The following is a 13,645-nucleotide window of genomic DNA, read 5'->3' as shown; positions in this document are numbered from 1 at the left end:
ACGCTGTGTAATGCTATGAAAGGTCGAAAACAAATGATATGTACTACTAACCATGAAACGAAGTTCACCAAGTGCACTTCTGGTGTTGTTTATGAGATACCATTAAGTTGTGGTAGAGTGTACATCGGACAAACTGGGCAATGCTTTAATGATAGGGCCAGGCAACATAAGAACAATGTCAAAAATGGCTATGGCAGCCATCTAGCCTCGCACTGTAAAAAATGCGCATGCACACCCAAGTTCGGGCAAACTAGTTTTTTGATGTTTGGAAAATCCAAAAAAGAAAAAGAAATCGTGGAAGCTTATTTTATCAATAAAGCTGGAGATAAGTGTGTCAGAGCGGCGTCACTTAGTTTAACTACTCATGAGAGATCTTTTCTCGATAAACACCTGTTAGTTTAGCAATACGCATGTCTGCAATCGTTGATTTTTTGTGGCGTTTTTTGTGTGACAAGGCGTTTTTGGTGGCATAGCTATAAGTGGTGATTTTTCAATAAACATTCAGTTGCCAGTACAGTGCCAGCCCTGCTGTGTGTGTTCCTATTTTTGTCGTCGTTTTTTTCGCGCTGCTTCTAGTTGTTGCCAGTTGCTTTCTATTGTACTGTTGTGAAACTCAATGGATGACCCCCTTAAGGCCTTCTGGCCTTAAGTTGTGATGAATGAAGATTTTTTTTTTGCTAAAAAGTTAAATCAACAGTTTTGAAAAATATGACAGCATATGAAGCAAGACTGAATGCCAACAAGAACAAGCAACAATGCCCATAAAACAAACTGTTGAATATTACATTTGCAAGAATTCAAGAGATGTGGCAGCTGCATCAGGGTAGGCCATGTTGAAGACGTAGTATGACAGGAAGCACAGGCAGGCAGCTTCAGAAAAGCCTATGGCCTCAGAGAACATTTGCTCTTGTTCGCATATAACATGGCACTTATCGTGTAAGCTTCCTGCAAGTAGAGAGCAAATACATCACAGCTGGTCACTTTACAGAATGAAGCAGAATTGCTATGAATGCAAGAATTCTGATCTAGGCTCGTTGTAAAGCAATTCCTTATTCCAACTTATTAATTGCTGGGTTTTCACATCCCAAAACCACAATACGATTATAAGCGACGCCGTAGTAGGGCTCCCGAAATTCCGACCACCAGGGGTTCTTTAACATGCACCTAACTTTAAGTACACAGGCCTTTAGCATTTTCGCCTCTATCAAAAATGTGGCCGCTGCAGCCAGGATTTGATTCTGGGACCTTTGCGTCAGCAGTCGACATCATAACCATTCGGGGGCATTTGGGGGTGCCGCAGTTCAGCTACGCTGATTAATTTTCCTTTGCTCTTTTTGGCTTCAACAGATAGCACAGGAAATATTCTAAAAATGCTCTTAAAGCATGCATTTTGGTCGAGAAAGGCCTTGATTCATGTAACTGGAATGAAAAAATGTTCTCTGTGCACGAGCAGTGCGTGCATGCCAGAACAGCTCCTTTGAGGAAAAAAATGGCCTCATCAGCCGAAGCTTCATGAAAAATTTCGGCAGCAACTACACATAGCAGAATAGTTTCTCCAAATCATCGGATTCGGACGACAAGCGCATATCGGCCGTGGAAGCCCCTAAAAGGTATGTAAACCCCCACTGGTGCATCCAAAGTTAGTTTTCACTGACTCGCTTCCCTGCGCTTTCTTTTTAAATTTCAAAGAGGTGCTTTCTGCACGAAAAAGTGAAGTTAGGCCACTTTTTATATGTTGTGCAGAGAATCACATAATTTCTGGAATCTTTCGGATCCGAAGAGACCCCTAGATCAACGAGCCAGCTCATAACTTGAATTCAAGGAAAACATTCGCATACATGACTGAGCAACTGAGAATACTTGTGAGGAAACTTGAAGTATTCAAGGTTGGACAACCTGCTGCACAACAATATTAGTCTGCACAGACATAATGGCTGTCAGTGTCTATAAAACATAAGAATTTAAATTGAGTAACCAGACACAAAGCTTTTAGAGGTCTTCCTTTTATAATCACCGTAATGCTTTATAGTGCATGTGCTACAAGCGTAGGTCGGCGAAAAATGTGGAGCTCACTCACTCACTCAAAAAAATATATTTCGCCCTTAAAGCTCACTCGGACTCAGACTCACCAAAATTTTCCTCAACCGGACTCACTCGGACTCAGACTCACTAAAATTTTTCTCAGCCGGACTCACTCGGACTCAAACTCACCAAAATATTACTCACTCGGACTCAACTCAGACTCGCGGATCTATCTGAGTCTGAGTGAGTCGACTCATGTGTCCATTAGCGCAAAATCAGCTTTTTCACAACGTTGTCAACGCCAATATCTCCCATAAATGGTGCCCTACTTGACACCTTTTGATCTCGTACTTTCAAATATGAGTTTTCAGCGAGTACATTTCAATAAGGGCATTTTTATTGAAAGAGATGGCACACACGAGATATTTTTATCAAGAACTACCTGTGAAAGAGTGCGGGTGGGCGCCACCTGTCCCCTCCCTTCGCAGTTCACGCCTCTGATCAATAAATATTGTGCTGGCATATGAACACTAGTGATTTGAAGTATGTGTGAGTCGATGGGAGTATAAGCGTGAGCCGACATAAGGCTGATATTAATGCTGGAGCGATATGTCGGCAAAAAATTGCGGAGCTCACTCAGACTCACTCAAGAAATATATTTTGCGCTTAGTGCTCACTCGGACTCACACTCACTGAAATGTTCCTCAACCACACGCACTCTGACTGACTCACTGAAATTTTTCACAACCGGACTCACTCAGACTCAAACTCACCAAAATATTATTCACGCGGACTCACTCAGACTCGGACTCATGGCTCGGTCTGAGTAGTCCTCTCATGAGTTTGCCAACCTATGGCTACAAGTGCTGAAAATTCACGCAAGACTGCATGGTGTGCTTATTGAAAGCATGCTACAAGCCACATTAGCAAAACGAATTAATGTGCTCACCGATAGCAACGATAACGGGGGTGGAAGGCAGCTCCAGAAGCACATCAGATAAAGTTGTACCTTCCTGTGGAGAAGAAAAACATAAAACTGATTGACAGAATTTTAGGTTGACACCGCAATTTTGTTGTCTCGGTACTTTGCAAGCTCTATTTTGGCATTCTCACATGGAATGATTCACATGATGGCCAATTATTGAATGTAGTACATTACAACACATTTTGACAGAATACGTTACTTTCTTTGACATGTAAGCACCTAAAAGTTTTATTCGGCTAACGACTGATTAAGGCACAGATTAGGTATTTCGAAGTGCTAAAATAGAAAACAGCATGCCAACGCACCGGGATAACCCTGTAAAGCAGCCCTGCATCTTCCTTGAAGAAAGCTGCCAAAAGGGGAAGGAGGGCAGCTTCACTGGCTTTATTGTTGCCCTTTTTCTCCTGCTTCTCAACACCCAAAAGGATATGTATCACATCTCTTTTGTTGACAGTTTCAAGATGGCGAACAAGGGAAGGCCCAATAATCCTGACATTCTCTTCAAATGTGTCCTGAAATATAGCAAATGAACAAAGAATGCAGAAATGGCTGTTTTAAAGGGACACTAAAGAGAAACAATGAATTGGTTTAGATAGATAAATCGTGCTCTGAGAACTCTAACGTCGTTAATTTCGCCATCATAGGTTTATTAATAGTAGAGAAAATGAAGTTCAAAGTTTCATTTATAAATTTCGCGCCGAAATCTCCCCGCGTGACGTCAGGAATTTCAAAGTGTATTTATCGTATTTTGGCGCCATTGGCTCAACAAAATTACCCTAAGCTTGGTATGTTAAGTCTATGGCCCCCTCAGAGGGCAATGTACACCATTTTTAACGATTAGGAACTACGTAGTCCCTAGTAGGCACCGTCAAAACATGTGACGTCATGGCGAATGGTGCGGAAACTTCAAGGTGGCGTCGCCACCCATATTTTGTTTTTGCGCGTTTTCTCACTTACTAAGCGTCTTCTCGCAGCAAGCGTGGTGTTTTTGGTATCATGAAAGAGCACCTTAATAATATGAGAACAATCGTTTTGCTCTTTAGTGTCCCTTTAAATGTTGTAAGCGTTCTGTATCCCATAAAAAGCTTCAGCGGCAGAGTACAGATCTTTCAAAATAAGGTATATGCATTGTGTGGCATAATACAAAATGAAGAATGCACCCCCATTAAACTCATAAGATGAGAGCTTGATGGGCACTGAAATGGATTAAAAATGTCCTTTTGGACTTTAATATTGTAATATCTAACATGCTTGACATGCCTTTCTACCACGTGGAAACCTGATATGCAAGCTAGACGGCTCACTTCAATTACTACAAACAAGCCGTACTTAGCTATGTGTACTGGGCATGTAGCTATAGTGACCCTTGGCGATTTTCTGCATTCCTCTTTGTTCAATCCGTAAGCGAGGACTCAGATATTGGATGAATTATTTCACATTATTAAGCATATACCACCAAAAACTTTCGCATATTTTTTGGCGAGAAACATTTGTTAATGGCTATGTTGCTATCAGTTATCACTAGTTATCACCATAGGTCGGCAAGCTCATTCATGAATCGACTCACTCAGACTAGTATCGAGCTGTGAGTCTGCGTCCAAATGGGTTCATTCGAGAAATGTTTTGGGGAGCGAGTCCCAGTTATACCCGTGTCATATGGGCTTTTTATTTATTTATTTTTATTTACAGATACTGCAGGCCCTCCTCGGGCCCATGCAGGAGTGAAATACAAACAATACAATCAGGAATAAGTAGTTATACACTGGATAGCTTGGCATAATTCAAAGAATACATAAATAACAAGTACACACCAGGAAAGTCATCAATGTTCAGTGCATATATATTTTTGTGAGACAACATAACTACACTTAACTATAAATTTTTTCAATATAAGTAAGCCATTGAATTGCACTCAAAGCAATGTGTATTCAATATACATCACTTATATCAGAGAAACTAATACTTTCAATGCGTTTCATAAATGAATCCGTCGAGGCAGCATTCACTGCTTCCGCCGATAACGCATTCCAATGGAAAATTGCGCGAGGAAAGAGAGCGAACTTGTGGACATTTATGTGGCTAGGTGGCTGCCTAAAAGTTTTATTGTGATTCGTCCTGGCTGAAATTTTTGAAGGTTGCTGAAGATAACGTTCCCGTGATAATTTGAAGTCCCCATGATAAAGTTGGTAGATGAATTTTAATCTGGATACTATCCTGCGCTGCTCAAGTTTTTGTAGGCTTGCCCTATTACGTAGATTTGTTACACTATAATGTCGGGAGTAAGCGGAATATATAAAGCGCAAAGCTAAATTCTGGACTCTTTCGATTTTATTGATCAAATATTGTTGCCAAGGGCTCCAAATAATGTCGGCATACTCCAATTTTGGTCGCACTAGTGCTTTATATGCGTTCAGTTTTACCGTGGGAGGAGTATTACGTAGTTTTCTCTTCAGAAAGGTCAATTTCTTCAGTGCACCCGTACAAATATTTTCAACATGCATTTCCCGGCTGAGGTTACTGGTAAGTGTGACTCCTAGATATTTAACGCGATCAGCTCTCGTTATGGTAGCATTTCCTAATGAATATGTAAAGTTTAGGGGCCTCGATTTGTTGGTAAACATAATGGAATTTGTTTTTGAAGGATTTATTTTTAGTCCCCACCTTGCACACCATTCATTAATTGAGCGTAAGGCATCATTAAGTTTAATTTGGTCTTCTTGATTATTTATGAACAGACTTTCGGTTGGAAGGCTTTCCAACCGAAAGTCTGTTGACTGAATGGCTAAGCACGAGCTGCTACAAGGGGCGTTTCGAAGGCCATCGAGTCAATACTCCAGAGTGTCAACACAACGCCCTACAACTTTTTCGAAACACCGATAGCCATTGAGCAACGAAAGTGGAAACAGCATGATCGCGCCCTCTTCACAGTGTGCTCTCATCGGCACGCACCTGTGCACGTTCCTTTTTTGCTTCGTGTTCATGTCCACTGCGGTACTCATGTGACCCTTTACTATTTTCCACGAGCAAAAGTGGATACTGACTGCGACGACAGGTTCTTAGCCGGTTTCGAAGAATAGCACGCCAGAAACATCTCAAATCAATTGACAAGAGCGCAACATAGACTAAAACAAACATATCCTATCTATTATTTGAAACATTACAGAGGCACGACCATGCCACCTACTAGTCCATGTTTCCACGATGTTTCAGTGGTAGTGGGCTCGATTTTGTAAAAGCTGGTCACCTCTTCCCATATTATTTATTTAAATCTTTTGTGTTGTCAATGGAGCCGCCGCATTGCTGCGGAACTATTTGCAGTCTCGTGAATGGTTGTATAAAAGCGTCATAACGTAATGTGAACCTTTCTTTGTTCACAATTAACAGTGTGACCGGGCCATTGAACGACAAAGTGTAAGAAAGGACTTAATTCATTCTGACGAAAATGCACGTACACACATGCATGCCCACTGCAATGAAATGATATTTGCGCCATCCCACATGCACATGCCAACATGAATGAAAACCTAACTTTTTTTGAACGTCCAGCATTTTCAATATTGCAACATCACGTGTATCGTTTAACTTCCTCTTACGATAGACATTCAGATGCACGAGAAATAACTTCTTTATGTATGTTTAAAGCTACCACATTTTTTTCAATGTTGCTGGGTGCTTGTAAACCCATTGCATGTGTTATTCTACATAATCTTTTTATGACTCTCCTTCGATATTCAATGCGTGAGCCCAGCCAAATCGAATATATTGCTGATCCTTACTCCTAGTGCGTCTGGTTAGGATAAAGTTTTGAGAGTCTGAGTCCGAGTGAGTCTAAGCGAAGAACAATGCTTAAGCAAGTCGAGTGAGCTCTAATTATTTTGCTGGCCAATGGTTATGCCATGCCACTTCTGTGCTTTGGCTTTTCTGAAAACTCGCAAGTCCTGTAAATGGTTTGTGAAAATGTAAGCGTAGCTCCGCAGAATGTGCCTCATTGAGGGACCCAGAACAAAAGTGTCGCAACATTTTCACTTGCCACACTTGCCAAAATTGCAATTTAGCATCTCCTGTAAAATAGTTGTTTCGCAGGATTTGTTATTGTAGTGGCAAAAATGATGCTACAAGAAACTGAGGTCTTCCATCAGTGGTGTAGACAAAGGGGCTCAAACCCCCACCAAATTTTTCTATTTTGCACTCATACAAACACAAGCATAAACACACAAAGTATGGCTGGACACCTTCCCCCCCACACCCCCACCCCCAAAAAATTTCTGGTTAAGCAACTGTTTCTGATGTACCCCATGATTGTTTCTAAATAAAATGTCACACAGGAGGGGGTAATGACAAAACAGGCAAGCACCTCCCAACTAGGTCATCTGTGTTCCCTATACTTTGTCTGCGTAAACCGAGCTTCCACGAACAGAACAATGTACCAAGTCATGAAAAATTACGTTTTTCATTCTTTTAGATCTTTTCGAGAACAAGAGGAAAACAATAAGTAAAGGGAGTGATTCTGAGCCGCAAGCAGAAACAATGCTGGGTGTCACAGGGCAAAGGAGTTCTGGTTCAACTATCTTCTATAGAAAGTAGATTCCTGAGAACATGAACATTCTCAGAACTAGTAAGCACCCAAAAAATATTTTTCTTTGAATTCTTTCATAATTCCTGTCGCATCTTCCGAATCAAATATATCTGTTTTATTAAAAATTTTGCATTGACTATAAACTATTCCCTAGAATACGAGCCTCCTGCTTAGAATTTTTCTTAGGAATGACATTCATAATTTCTTCGGTTCACGATAGTTCCTTTTGAATATTACACAAACAGAACATTCTTCACCTATATATGTGCTGACATTATTGGAAATGCTATCGATGAAAGCAATAAAGGTTCTGGATGCGGAACTGAGTAAAAAGAAATGTATCTCGCGCCTCAGTCTTCTGTACCTAAGCAATATACGCACCAACTAGCCCAGAAGCAAGTCCTTTTGCAATAAAACTTCGATATTTTAATACGAAAAAGACATTAAGTTAGCTCAGTACAATTTCAGGCATGTTCTTATAGTAAATTAAGAACAGCCTGAAGAGTTTGACCTCATTCGCATAACAACATTGAATGAAGAAGCAACTACAGCTGAAAAGATGAGCTGATTATCCCCCTTCACCATGTAATCCTTGAAACATTTCATTTAGAAATATCATTCCTGTGTTATACTAGCTCGTGTGAGAGCAATGAGATCAAAACTGCAATGATGAATTCAAGAGATTGTATCACAATGAAAGAATGAGATTTGCATATAAATAAATATGAGCAGTTAGCCAGCACCTCTGAGCATTTCCTGTTACCTTATGCCAGGTCAGAGAACACTTCCTTAAAATGAAACAACAGAAGTTCTTACTTTGACATTTTTTCCAAGAAGCCGGTTGGCATGAGCATAAAAAAAGGGCCTCTTGAAGAGCATTGGCCACTCCTCCTTGGCAACTGCAGTGTGCTTGGGAGGCACAGAGTTAAGGAACTCCCGTTGTTGGCAGTACGTGTCGCTCATAAATCGTGTAGCCACAGGGAAGTTGATATCTCTGGTTGTTTTTTTGCCCTCTTGCTTTAGGAACTCCAACTTCTGGCGTATATCCTCCGTGATCTTGGCACTCGGACTGGGCTGCCAGTTCACACAGCCGTACGAGTTGGTCCTTGATGACTTAACAGTCTGCTGCACATCCGGGTCATCTGGGGCTGGCCGCTTTCCCCGATTCAGGTTCTCAACCCTATTTTCAATTTGCTGAAAAACAGAATCGTACCCCCTACCCAGAATTTGGCCCCCTACACCACGATCTTCAAGCGCACGTGGGTACATCTTAACAAGTTCTTCTGCCGTGCTTCTTATTAACTCTCTTCGAGGCCTTGACACTTTCTTGGTCATTTGGTCGACCACCGATCTTATCAGCTCCCGTCTCTCCCTAGGAGCGAGCAGGCTTTCCAACTCCAAGGCACTACGTATTGGCTCAGATAGAAGGCGACTATCGAACTTGAACTCGTAGCTTGTTTCATCGACTCGTTCCTCCAGATTTTTTGAGAAGCCTAGAAAAAAAACACCATGATTGAATGAGCACCAGCGGAATACAAAAATTTAAGACATGCTGCTACCAGATGTCACACCTGAGGGGGTTGCATCAGCTTGCAGACCTGATGGGATAGCATCGGCTTGTAGCTGCGGAGCGCTTTCGGCAATGATGAAAATTCTCTCTTACAAGGACAGTTCACCGATGATTTCTCTGAAGATTTCCTCCTCGAGCTCTGTACCATCCCTTAGAAAAACCTGTATGCAAGCCACACCTTTAGAGAGACACTGATGCTCTATGCCTTTTTCTATGCACAAGCCATACTCTACAAGTGCTTTTCTACCAGGACTTCATTTTACTTGTAGCAACATCACTTTTTTGTGCAGTTGCATTTGTATATGCACACAAAAGTGTAAAAAACTGTTTAACAGACAGCTTCAAGTAACTTATGTGCCACCTGAATCCTACAACCCATCAATGCAACCAGTGTTATGAAATTAGGCTCACAAACAATGTAATGCTATACACAAATGCAACAAATCATGCAGACATTCGAGGCAACATCCACAATAAGTAGGAGCTTTTTGAATTGCAGATGGAGCCTTTCTTGATGTTGCGACAAAGTGCACAATTTCGTTTTTGCAAAGCGCAAATATTTGACAGAGATACATAAACAACACACAAAGACTTGTGCTAACAGTTCAAAGCCACGCAGCCTGTTAAGTTGAATCTGATGTTTCATATGTCGTGGTGAAATCTGCATTTGATATAGCACTTGTGAACAGTCACGTGTGCTCATGTAAGCTTAGGCGAGCTAACCTAACACATACCTACTTTACAAACGGGTCCATCAAATGTTGCGATCAAAAATTAAACAGCTTAACGTTGTGGGATACCCACAACTACTTGTTTCAGTTGCTGAAGGGATTAACAAAAAAAAAGGTCATGGTATTGAAACCAAGCTAGCAAGCAGCTGGCAGGGCGCAGTGTTGTATGCGTTACCGAAAGAAGCTAAATACGTTATTGTTACTCCAACAAAACAGAAGCGTTTTACCCCTATAATTTACCCACAATAAAAGGTAACGCATTTCCGTTACTCCAGGGTCAGAAATTAGAATCAGTGCACTCTCGCTACAAGAACCCAAATAACAGTTTAATAAACCTCATGTTTATATTTCACATAAAACCTCTAACGAAAACAACGATGTTAGCTGAATTACTAATATAACTAGAAAAATTGCACGTGTGCTGAGCTTTAGAAATATTATAGTGGCCTAATGTTTAATGTAGAGCTCCAAGTGATTGCTTATAACTTCCCGGCAAATGGTAAACCCATTTCTGAAAGTGACAGTAAACAGAAAATGAGATTTCATCAGCAGTGCTCTCCAGAAAGAAAACATCACTGATCTCTGACTGCGTGCTTCTACTAGCCAACAAAACACATGCGCAAATTTCGCAGAAATAAAGAAATCCTAAAATTGCATAGTCCCTGAAAAAAATATTTGCGGCATAAACCACTTTTGCCCTTTTAACCTATAATATTCCCGCGAAAATTGCGAGTGTTTAACGAAGACTTGGATACCCGCTGGTCTTTAAGGGTAACTGACTGGATTCCAAGAGAAGGCAAACGTGCGAGGGGGAGACAAAGTTAGGCGGGCAGATGAGATTAAGTTTGTGGGTATAACGTGGCAGCAGCAAGCACAGAAGTGGGTTGATTGACGGAACATGAGAAAGGCCTTTTCCTTGCAGTCGGCGTAGTCAGGCTGCTGCTGATGATGATGCAAAGGCGTTCAAGGTCAGCCTTACTCATTCAGGAATTCAACAGCCAGAAATGTATACCCACAGTTAGAAGCAAATATTTTGAAAGCAGAACTGATAAGCAGCGCTATAGTATTGCAGGGACAACTGGCTGACAAGCAAATTTTTGATTAATTCAAACAACAACTCTATGTATAAGCTGTCGTTGGACAGCATGCCTCGCTTCTTAGTGAATTAGACTGCAGCTACGGCAAATAGGCACATGACGGACGCATTAGATCAGGGGTCTGCAACATACGGCCCGCGGGGCTATTATGTGCTACCCCTGGCACGACATCAGAACTCCACCCCCTCCTCTTCTCATTTCCTCTCTGAAGGCCGACATAAGCAGTTTTGACATTAAATGAGATTTTGCTTATAAACCGTGTTTGTAAATTGCAACCTTGTGACATGCGTGCTCAAAAGAAGACGATTTCCGTTCGAGTGCATGTTTTGCGTTATTGTTAATCTGTCGCTTTTTTTTTTCTTTTTACCTGCAAAATCCTCCCCTCCAATATGCCATCTGGCCCGTGCCGTGTCGGCTTCATGCCACTCGGCCCTCCACCTCAAAAGGTTGTCGACCCATGCATTAGATGATAATCATATTGCCAACACCTGGCACGCCGATAGCAGTTCGTCGTTGCAACGTAACAATAGCTCTGGGAATATGGCGCCTACGAGACGAAGGAGTTTTGTGTCAGACTCCCGGAATAATTGGAATGAAAAGTAACGAGTAACCTGACACCTCACGTTACTGAAAAATGTTAACGTAAGTTACCCATTACAGTTACAAAATAGCAACGAGTATGTTACTACTTTACCAAAAAAAAGTAACACGTTACTGACAACACTGGCAGGGACTCCAGGCATCTGCTAGTAGAAAGAGTCTGTTTCAAAGCAGCAATCCATTTGAAGTCTTATCTTCACATCTTTGTTATATTGTTGTGCGATGCTCCTGTATTCAACACGGGACCTACTTGACGTACTGTTCCTTTGCTCACTACTACCATTGTCATATGCACTAGATAACCGAAAGGAACTGCATTATTCACAAGCTGCTCAGGCGACCAGACATTGTAAATGGCATTAGATACATGTACCAGATAATGTAACCTTTCGTCTACCACAGGCAAAAACTCACCAATGAGTTTGTAGAAACAAAAATGTGTGCGTGGTATTCAGTTTTACACTCCAGGGACATTTTTGATGAAAGTCATCTGATTAGAACATTTCATTGTTTGGGCATCACTACATAAACTATGTTCTCCATCCTCCAGGCAAGAGCCTCACAGCCTTCCATTGTGTACATGGTTCCAATTCAGCTTTTGTTAAATCTCACATTTTTAAAGTTTGTCACAAATTTAAACAAAACGGCATTCACCTTTCTACTAATTTGTGGAAATTAACCTTGCTTTTAAAATTAGATATTGTCAGTGAGCCATTTGCCTGGAGTACACTCTTCACACATTTCCCATGCCTGTGGCATGTTGCACCCCAACTGAAGGTGCACCATTGGGGAAAATAAAGATTGTTTCAAATATTTCATAAGACGTATCAGGCATAATATACATGCCAAACAAATATTTCGCATGCATCTTCACTATAGGACGACTAATGCCAAGTCACTTTTGAAAAGGTGAAGTGACAGAGGGGGCAACTTACTCTAGCATTTTCTGAACAGCAGACACGTTTCTCTGCCGCATGTTTCAGCACATCTGCGATACTGCTTGCACAAACAATCTTTTTAGTGGCATGGTTCGCACTCCAGAGCTTTAGTAGCGGCATCTTTATTCTGCAATAAAGAACTCTGCACAGAAAACAAAACTATAGATGCAGGCACAAAGCAGTATATATTTACAACTTATTGCTAGTGACAAGAGGGTCAAAGTAAAAAAAAAAGTTATTATACACCCTATTGACAATAACAAACAGAGAAAGAAAACTGCATGTCATTAGTGATAAAACTTCATAGTTTTTTGCACACCCTATTCACTATTACAAAGAAGACTGTTCATGTCACTCGTCATTATACTACATGGTTGCTGCACAAGAATATGCAACAGAAGGACAAATGCTGGTTCTACATTTTACCACAGCTACTTATTAGTGTCATTTGCAGCAAGAACAGCTTTACATGAGGCACACCCATCATGGTAGCGTAACAGGTAACATGCCATCTGCTAAACTCGAGCTTGCAGGTTCGATTCCTGGCTTCGGCATCTATTTGCAGTAGGCGCAGCATGCCAAAACACCCATGTACTTAGATTTATGTACACGTTAAAGAACACCAGGAGATTGAGTTAATGTGGAGTCCCTCACCACTGTGTGCCTCATAATCATACAGTGGTTCTGGCACATAAAACCCCAGCAATTATTATTATGTGAGTTGTGCACTTCTTACAGCTCTAAACAGTCTTTCACAATTAAATTCACTGAATGACAAGCATATGCATAAACACAAAGCTCAATCTAAAACTAGGAGCACAAACTGACAGATTATTACATAACATGCACCAATAACTATGTGCAGCACTGTTAGTACATTTCAGGAAAGGAGTACTTCAGCCTGATTACAGGGGCTCCCTGAAAGTCATATGCCCGATATGGCGTCAAATCCAAAAGTTCACAAAGATTCACAACAGTGGTTTCAGTGGTCTCTTTTTGCAACAGGTACAAGGATAGCTGTGGCATTAATGCTGCAGATGCTCTTTTCAGCAAGAATGATATTCTTTCTGAGCTGTTCTTTGCAATAGCAATCAGAAGACCAAATGTCACATCATGCTTTGTACCT

General features: G+C 41.1%; 1 protein-coding gene across 1 annotated transcript; it reads right to left on the bottom strand.

The window, feature by feature from the left end:
- Positions 1–781: 781 nt before the first annotated feature.
- Positions 782–9,196, bottom strand: LOC125759106 (uncharacterized). The gene is made up of 5 exons (XM_049417386.1): positions 9,155–9,196; positions 8,400–8,777; positions 3,313–3,519; positions 2,972–3,035; positions 782–945 (listed from the first exon to the last, which is right to left on the bottom strand). Exons 1-5 carry the CDS (start codon positions 9,194–9,196, stop codon positions 782–784), a joined length of 855 nt encoding a protein of 284 aa, XP_049273343.1.
- Between the last annotated feature and the right edge of the window lie 4,449 nt (positions 9,197–13,645).

This window comes from Rhipicephalus sanguineus, chromosome 7 (assembly GCF_013339695.2).
Source record: "Rhipicephalus sanguineus isolate Rsan-2018 chromosome 7, BIME_Rsan_1.4, whole genome shotgun sequence".
Lineage (NCBI taxonomy): Eukaryota > Metazoa > Arthropoda > Arachnida > Ixodida > Ixodidae > Rhipicephalus > Rhipicephalus sanguineus.
This window is presented reverse-complemented; position numbering and strand designations above follow the sequence as displayed.

Coding starts and splice junctions, on each gene's coding strand:
- LOC125759106 (XM_049417386.1), bottom strand. CDS start 9,196: ATGCTATCCCATCAGGTCTGCAAGCTGATGCAACCCCCTCAG. Junction 8,778..9,154: donor AGCTGATGCAACCCCCTCAG/GTGTGACATCTG, acceptor TCTGTTTTTCAG/CAAATTGAAAATAGGGTTGA. Junction 3,520..8,399: donor TTCTTGGAAAAAATGTCAAA/GTAAGAACTTCT, acceptor GCTATATTTCAG/GACACATTTGAAGAGAATGT.